General features: G+C 31.3%; 1 protein-coding gene across 3 annotated transcripts; it reads right to left on the reverse strand.

Moving 5' to 3' along the window:
• Positions 1-7,252: 7,252 nt before the first annotated feature.
• On the reverse strand, positions 7,253-9,523 carry LOC106756837 (pentatricopeptide repeat-containing protein At1g77360, mitochondrial). Of its 3 annotated transcripts, none has more exons than XM_014639440.2 (2): positions 7,728-9,523; positions 7,253-7,563 (listed from the first exon to the last, which is right to left on the reverse strand). In XM_014639440.2, exon 1 carries the CDS (start codon positions 9,396-9,398, stop codon positions 7,929-7,931), a length of 1,470 nt encoding a protein of 489 aa, XP_014494926.1. In that variant the 5' UTR covers positions 9,399-9,523; the 3' UTR covers positions 7,253-7,563; positions 7,728-7,928. The 3 variants fall into 3 exon arrangements, with proteins under 3 accessions (XP_014494926.1, XP_022635116.1, XP_014494925.1); XM_022779395.1 differs by having other exon boundaries at positions 7,253-7,607; XM_014639439.2 differs by having other exon boundaries at positions 7,689-9,523.
• Positions 9,524-9,585: the final 62 nt, after the last annotated feature.

The raw sequence follows: 9,585 nt of genomic DNA on the forward strand, positions 1-9,585 counted from the left end.
CTTGAATGAATTTGGAGAAGAATGATTGAATGAATTTGAGATAATTGAAAAATTAATTTTTTTTTTGTTTACTTGAGTGGATTTAGAGGTGAGAGTGGATTTGAAAGTAAATTGTTTTAATTTGTCACATAAATCAAGTTCTACATTAATTCTCACAAATTATACTTCTAAATTCACCCTTACTTTTACCTCCAAATTCACTCAAATAAACAACAACAAAATTTACCTTCAAATTCTTTCAAATTTATTAAATCATTCTTCTCCAAATTCATTTAATTAAACAAGACATTAAAGACTGAGTGGTCACCTTTTGAGACAATTAGACTTAGTTGTGATTATTATCAAGTGAAAAGTAGCTAATCTCAATCTCATTCCAAAATTTATAAATGTAAATTTAAGACAAAAAAAATAAATGATGACATTTATTACAATAAACTATACAAATAACATTTTTTTATTTTAGTTTTTTTTCTTTGTTCTTTCTTATCTCATTTATAACATTAGTTATTTCTTTTCTTTTCGTTTTGTCAAAAATACCGTATGTTTATTGCGTCTCGGGTATGTAATATTCTCCGTTCGAGAATGACTTTTAAGAGTTGTAGATCATGAATACATGATGGTATTGTATACTGGTCTTCCAAACCCAAGTATTTAATATGAATAACGATAGATTTTCCAAAGAAAATTCATTCCGAGTTTCATTTTCTGCTAATGTACTAAACTTGTAAAAATACAAATTTCAATCACAATATTAATTAACAAGAAAAATGGTTATGGTGAGCAATTTTATAAAGCTAAAGGACTATCCTGTGTTTGGTGAACCTCTAACACACTCAATTCATTTAAACTTTTCCTTTTCAATTAAAATAGCAATTTGAATCTGAGCTGAGTTGAAGTATGACATGGTCGGTCACTAATAAGTTTTTAAAGACTTTAGAATTATTTTTCTAAAGTCTTATATATTTTTATATATTTATAAGAGAGAGGATTAGGACCCACCTACCAACACCATCAATAATAATGTAATTATAACCATAATAATATTCAAAATTAATCCACAATCGCTATCTGCAATACCAACTTTCTCTTTATATACTCACCAAATTTTCATGGGACATTGTTTAATGCTTTCTCACAATTGTTTATATATAAAGGACACGTGCAGCTCTGTCTTCTATCTATAGTTTCAAAATATATACTGTGATCTCAAAATATTAAATTTGTTGAAAAAATATCTATATTAATTGACCATTCATGTCTTTAAATTCCACGTGGATAATTAACAGAATATTAATTAGTATATGAAAATTTGTAATACAAAGTTGTTTACCGGACATAAATATGAGGTTGGAAATTATTAGGTAGGGCTTTTTTTAGGTTACCTTTGTATCTATATTTTTCTTTGAATTCGTGAGAAACGTCAAAAGTGTTCTAACATATACGAGAATGTAACAAAAAAAAAAAAATCATGTTATTGAACGTAATGTAAGCACGCAAATAATTCTAAAGTATAATTTCTTTTCGTTAAGTTCATCCTTTGCCCTTCACGAAAATTATGAGCACGTGACTATTTATTATCACTTAAAACTCTTCTAAGTGTGTTTGGTGAGATGCAAAAGATAGATTCTTAGATGATAGTTTTTCTTAAAACTGATTCGTAAATTATACAATAAAGTGATTTTGTTAAGATATTCCTTTAGAAAAATTTATATAGAATATTGTCATTTATAAATTAACATCAAACTAAGTTTTTTCATTTTTAATGACAAAATTATTTTTGTTTAACAATTGTCAAATCATATTGGTGTGTGATCGATTAAAATTTGTTTCGTTCCTTCTTTTATATAAATGGATTTCTCAAAAATATATTGAGAATTTAATTTTTTTTGTTCACTATATATGTATGACAGTTTCTTTTCTTTTCTTTTTTTAGGTTCATAAAATTACTAGTAGACAAGCTTTACTTTTGATATATCTGTAACAACTATATATACTAATAGAGTTGAAATTAATATTAAATTTTACATTAAAAATATAATTTAAATACTATTGAAATTTCTGTGCCGATTAAATGGTATATAAATTTTATTTTATGCCTTGATGTAATCAATATATATATATATATATATATATATATATATATATATATATATATATATATATATATATATATATATATATATTTGGATAATTTATAAACACATATAAGATAGAAAATTAAAATATTTTTTTTTTGTAAATTAAAATTGTCTTTTACCTAAACAAAAAAATTACTATAAATTAGCTTAAGAAAAATAATAATCTTAATAAAAAAATATTTTATTTTTTATATATAAGGATTTATGGATAAACTCGATATAAAAAAATCCCTACATTGTATAATTCACAAACAATCTACTTAAAATGCCATTCCTAGAACATCATTTCAGGGTTTTTTTTTTTTTCGGACGTATAAAGAGTTTTGTTAACAGTAATATAAGTCTTGGTTTACTCTCGTTGACACACAACATAATATTTACGAAAAAAAATGGAGGCATTTTGCATAACTTAATTAATTAATTAAATTACTTAAACATTTTTTTTCATTTGGAAATTAAAAAAAAGAGAGTCAGATAAAATTTATATCCAATTATCTAACGTCCTTGTCAACCGTATCTCCTTCTTTTTCTTTTCGAAAAGAACAAAATTTTCTTTTGTATTTTCATGACATGTTATACTATTTCATCAACAAGTCACAATAACTTCTGCATACTTTTATCAAGTGATGTTGTTAACCTCGAACATTCTATTCCTAAACTACATCATAATCAAATCAATATTATAAGATTTAAATAGTAATAAAAAGTAAAAAAATAAAAGATCACACTTGCATATTTTATCTAGAAAATAAAGCTAGTCTTGTATAAAAGAAAAATTCTGAAGAAAAATATTATTTTGTTCCTAATAAATTTATAAAAATAAATAATTTAAAAATAATAACACAATTTCTAGGATATTCTTACATCTATAATATAATGTAACAAAACTTAAAATAAAATATTTATCTTAACATTAAAATATTTTATATGTGTACATATTGAAACGAAATTTAAAAATTTGGAGGAGCCCAAGTCTCCACATAACAAATTGCATATTTGTTTATGAAGTTTTATCATAATTTATTTTCATTTTTAAGAAAATGTAATTTGTAATTGGCCTTCAATGTCATTTTGACAATCAATAATTGTTAATCACGCTTGGATCTTGAATGTAGATTTGTAGATAGATGATAATATTCTAAGGGTAGCTTGAGAAAGAAAGAAAAATCTATTTGTGAAAAAAAATTTAAAATTAACATTGAAGTAAAAATATGTCAAACAGTATAAACAATCCAAATGCTATCATGAAACACTCTTAAAACATCAAATAAATCTAACAAATTTTTGTTAAAAGGACTAAATTCATACATTTCTAAAATTGGGAGACTAAATTCGATCAAAGTTTTAAAAAGAAAGTAATTTCAATTTTCAATGGTACCAAAAATATATTTAACTTTATTATAAATAATAAACATAAACGGTTAAAATTAGTTATGATATATTAATATAACTATAATAAATGTAAGTTTGGAGTAATCCAAAATAAAGAGATTAAACAGGTCTTGTTAATCTCTATTTAGTATACCATTAAACGGGATTGGAAGAATTCCATTTCCAAATTCATTTTGAATAAATTGGACACATATGTTTAACAAATGATATACATTACCCTTATCTAGTAGCACTAGCGACCAAGTCTTTTTTCGTTCTCTTTGTCTTCTTACGATGAAAATAAGTTACATAGTTATCTTTCTTATTGTCGGGTTTATTTTGTGAATGACACTTATATATGTTACGAACCAAACAATTTAGGTTTGGTAATGTTTCATTTTCCTTACCCTTCTGAGATTAAGAAAATCTTGTAAATATAATGTCATTGTGTACTACCGTATACAAACATACAAAATTTTCATCCATCTATCAATCATAGATGTTTCAACAAACTAATTAGTACGAATAATAATTACTACAACTACCACCTCCCCCTAAAAATAACTTATGAAAATACAAAATCACACCAACATAAATAGGGTATTTGACTATCGTGTAATGAAAATTAAGGTAATTAAATTTGATAACTTAAGAAGTAACCTTTATCTTGTAAGTTATTAATGCATATTCATAACGTACAAACCTTATCGTTTAAGGAACTTAATGTTTATCGGTGTAGTTTCTTTGCATGGACTGGTACGGCGTATCGATAATTTTGCTTTTCTTTTATGGCATGTTTGGTTTGTTAAAGAAAAAAAAAAGAAGATATTTTCTCTTATTTAATTGTGTAAAATATTGTATATAACATAATTATCCTTAATAAAGGAGAAAAGTGTGTGTTTAATTGGTTCTAAACCAACCGAGTACTTCTAAATGAAAGGGCTACTTTTCCAAGGTGGTGGTTGTTCTGTTCCTTCTTAATGACATTTATTAAAATTTGTTTTTTTGATTTCAGGTACAGTAACAATATTTCCAACTTAGTACTATCAAATTAAATTCCTTTATAAATGATTTTAAAAGTTCATCCAAAGCAATCAATTAAATTTATTAGGTGTAACATCTCCACATTCATTAGCTGGTCATAGTAAAAAAATGTCATGTTGAACTAGCCTTTTTGCTGTGTTATGCAATAATGTTGCCTAAAGAAGATTTTCAATAATGTACATAAACCCATATATCCAATCCAATACAGTGTTTATGAGCCGAAATTAGCTGGAATTCCATTAACATTATCATGTCAAACCATGTCAACAACAAAAAAATCATCATAATCGATGCAAAAATGTTAAGACATTGATAGTTGGAATATTTACTTTCAACCTCGTGCTCATGGAGCAAGGTGAGGTAGAGAAAATTTAAAGATCAGACTGTGATTTTCACTAATTTTAGTATCTACTTTTGATTCAGTGAGCAGAATCTAAATGAAGCTTATTCTTGTATGTGATTCAGTAATATGAATTTGAAATGCTGTCTAAAATTGAAGTGCAAACTAAACAAGTGGTGTACCTTAACTAAAACTTAGTTGGTATTTCTTATAAAAGTCTCTGTCAGGGAGTTGCAGTTATATGGTGAAGTATCAAATCAATTTCTAATCTCTCTTCAGCATTTTCTTTCCGTAATTGAAGACTCAATTAGCTGTATACAGTTACACATAGTTATCTTTGAGGTCATATTTTAGCTGTGTTAGGCTTTAGCTTTAGCTTTAGCCAACCTAACATAACATTTGTACAGAAAAGACAAGTAGGACCAAATCAGCAGTATGATTTTCCATATTGGACCATTCATCAATACCTGCTCTCTTCAAAATGTTGTCAAGTCTCTATATATTTCAACCTCAAGCATAGGGGCGCTGCTGTTTAACATGTTAAATGGTGTTTAACATGCTCCAGAATTCTTAATTAACAGGTTTCTTCCATGAGATGATCAATTACAAGGTTGATTTAACATGTAAGAAGTTGTGTCTAATCTTTAAAATCATTCTTAACATCTTTTTTCCCACCTCCTTGTCGCAGCTTAACAAAGTAACCTGTCATTCTTAAGAACCATAACAGAGTACCTGCGTTGCTTTTTCGCAGCCACCACTCAAATATCTCAGCAGTAAAAAATATCTAGTAAATTGTTGGATTATGTCACATTTTACTTACTAACATTTATCAGTGAAAGTAAACTTTTAATATATTAAATTGGGATAAAATAGTGAATTCAATTAATCATAAAATAGTGTTTATTTATTTGAACTTAATTGATTGCTAATAATTAAACTTGATTAGAGGAAGTGTTAAGTAAACTGAAGGGAGAAAACACATCACATCTTTTTTTTTTTTAATGGAGGGAGGTCATATATGGTTTGGTGTGATGTGTCTCCACTGTGAGATGAAGTTTTATTTGAATGAGATATGCAAATAGATGTTGGAAGTCCCACATCGACTAGAGATGAGGCCATTTAAGTGTATATAAGTGGGTGCAAACCTCACCTTACAAGCCGGTTTTGTGGGGTTGAGTTAGGCTTAAAGTCCACTTCTAACATGGTATCAGAGCCATGACTAAGATGAGGATGAGGATGGGATATTTATGCATGGAAGATGAGGATGATGTAAATGACATGTAGATACAATGCTACTGCCAAATAGAAGACGCATTATAAAATGTTGTTGTTAAAATTAATAACAGGGGATTAACTCCCAGTCTATTATATAGGAGAATATCATGGTTTAAATATTATATTAGATATTTCATTTTATTCAATTTGACATTCTTTGCATTGTCACCATTTTAAAGACTAACGTATACAACGATTTCATTTTGTTGACATTGTTCCAGTACTATTCACTGAGGTAATACATTCATCTATTGGTAATCAGTTTGCAGCGTAATTCAGCTTATTAGTTGCCCCTTTGGCAACTCAAATCTCAATGAAAACACCAATTGTTACGACTTAGTCCACGAGAAAAATGTAATTACAAAGACGAGTCTATTAGGTTGGAGAGCCTCGCGGTTTAAGTTTTCATATCAAGCAGTTCATCTTAGTCAAAATGAGATTCCTAACACTGTCACACCCTCTTTAATGGTTAATCTCCATTACAACTTCACTTTATCAACGCCAAGCTACAGATAGCACTTTTTTTCCTTGAGACTATTTCGCTCATCTATCAATATTCTATTTGAATTGCAACTTAATCCAATCTACAACTCTTTTCGTAACTCGAGTTTCAATGAAAAACTTAAATAGTAAAAACAAGGCCCAAGCATGCAGTAAAATGTAATCACATTATGACCCAAGCATGTGCTGAGATATAATCAAAATCAGGCCTAGCCATGTATTGAGATATCTAATCAAAACAAGGCCCAAGCATGTACTGAGATTTATTCAAAATAAGGGTCTTAAATTCAATCAGGGATCCCAAACACCGAATAAGGTGACAAGCCTTCAGCTGGCTGGATATCATATAAAGGAAAGAACTAAATGCTATTAGACCACATATCAATTCCAGTTTACTACTATCAATTTTAACATACAGATGCTGTGATTATGATCCCAAATAGTAAACACAATTACACATCAATTGTCTAATAGTCATAGAAGCAAAGATAGACTCACGTTTTCAAGCAGGATTGCTAAGAACCGTGTTAAATCTAAAAAATAAAGTGTCTCGCAGCAAGCTAAAGAAGATCTTTCAATCTCGTAAGGATAATTATAAATAAAAGATCTAATTCTAGATACACTGAATGTAATGATGAGGACAATTGACAATTGATGACCCTTACAAAAAAGTGCAGACACCAGATAACCTCCATAGACCAGAACATACAAGGCTAGACTTAAAGGGTGCTCGTTGAAACCTCCAGATAGATCACTGAATCATGTGTAGAAACTAAAGGTCTACACAAGTTTGGAAAAAAAAAAGTTTATCCACTGTATAGCCCACCTCTTCAAGTACGTTTTCTTCTCTCTTTGTTTCCAAACAGCTAGTTGTGAAGTTCAGACCAATAAGTACTGCAAATGCATGCAAAAGTGCAGAAATAGCCAAAAATGATAATCTAGATTAAATCGGAAACAAATGAAAAAAGAAATTAAGATCAGTAAAAATAGATAAAGCCTTTTTCTTTTATAATATTTACCAGAAACAAAAAATCTATATGAACTTCATCCACTCTAACCTTATAAAGCAATTCTACGAGGATCTTTTGCAGTAACAATATACAAAGCTGATACATGACATAGCCAACAACTTGCTCAGCATAATCAAAGCATCACCTTAAATAACCACTTCAAAATTTCCCTCTCTATAGCAGATAAAGCCAAACTTTCAACTTTGGTACTAACATTAAACTACACAATTTTAGTAAATTCCATAGCACTTATTGAGAATTGCACTTTCTCAAAAGTTCTTCATACACAAATTCCTTTCTTTCCTTGACAAGGGTTTGTCTCAGTTTTGACAGTGTGGAAGAGGACAACCTGATTCCTCTTCCAATCATATCCTCAGCATACTTAAGCGCCTCCGGAACCCTATTCAAATCACGAAGCCCCACAACCAGAAAATTTGCTGTCCGCTCCAAATCACTCTGATAATTCTCAACCAAACACTTCCAAACCTTCATCGCCAAAAGAGGCTCCCCACCATTCACATATACCTTAACCGCCGCATCACAGTTATCCTGATCCGGCACAAACTCGTTCTTCACCATTTCAGCAAACACTGCATACGCCTCCCTCAACTTCCTCCCCTTGATCAAGAACTTAAACAACAAATTATAGGTCGCCACATCAGGAAAGGCCCCTCGGAAAACCATTTCATCAAGCATCCTCCTCGCATCATCAGTATCACCACAATAACAAAACAAAGCAATCATCAAATTGTACATCTCCGTGGTGGGTTGCAACACCCTCCCCACCTCCACCAACACCTCCCAGAAAAACTTTGCAGTCCTAGCATCATGAAACTTGATACACTCATCCAATGCAACCTTGAAGAACCTCACACCAGGGTAACACCTCCTATCCCTCATTGAATCAACAAACTTAATAGCCTCTAGTAATCCATCAGGCCCTCTAACAAGGGCACACAGGAATGAATCATAAGCAGGCACATTGGCAGGATCCCATCCAATCTCAATCACCATCTCAGCAAAAGTCTCCTTCGCACCAAACACACCCTTATCTCCTTCACCCTCCCACCCTTCCATCAATATCGCGTAAGAATCGGCATCCGGCCGGACAAATTTCTTTGCAATCTGCAAGTAATCACAAGCATCAACTGTCCTACCATCCCTACAAATTGCACTCAACAATGAGTTCAAAGCAATCACGTCCCTCACACAACCGTAATTCTCCATAGCCTCAAAAGCCAAAATCGCTTCCCGGGTTCTGTTGGCGATGACATAGCTCTCGAAGACAGAGGCGAAGGTGGCCAGCGAGAGTAGCCCTTCTTTCTGCATTGACTTAATAGCGTCCCACATCGCGTCGAAGAAGCGATTCTTGCCCAAGAGGTCGACCACGAGGTTCCAGGAATAAGGAGTGTGGTTGTCGTGGAGTTGGCGGGCGCTCCACCGGAAGAATTTGACGGCCTGGCCTGGGAAGCCGTAGGAGAGTCTGAGGACTTCCTCAACGTCGTGAGGGGTGATGACGACTGCGGCGCCTTCGAGGGCGTGCTCGATGGCGGCGGCGGAGGTAGTGGCAATGAGGTGACAGAGGGATTTGATGTTGGAAGGAAGGTTGGGGATGTCTTGGAAGGAAGGGAAATTGGGGCGCTTGGTATGTGGAGGAGAAGGAGAAGAAGAAGAAAAAGGATGGCTTCGCTTTCTGCTAGCTCGAGGGCTTTCTTCCATGGCCAAACCCTAACGAAAGAACTATGAACAAACACAAGATTGCAATGTTCTTTCGTCTTTACTGTGTTTTCTGGGTTTTGTTTATGGAAAATATAATACTATTTTCTTTTCTTTCTTTTTTTTAAGCTTTTAATTTTATTTTTTTTGAAGTTGAAGTTGATCATGGGTGCAAAATATGTTTCTAGAA

The sequence above is a fragment of the Vigna radiata genome, chromosome 3 (genome assembly GCF_000741045.1).
Source record: "Vigna radiata var. radiata cultivar VC1973A chromosome 3, Vradiata_ver6, whole genome shotgun sequence".
NCBI classification, from domain to species: Eukaryota; Viridiplantae; Streptophyta; class Magnoliopsida; order Fabales; family Fabaceae; genus Vigna; species Vigna radiata.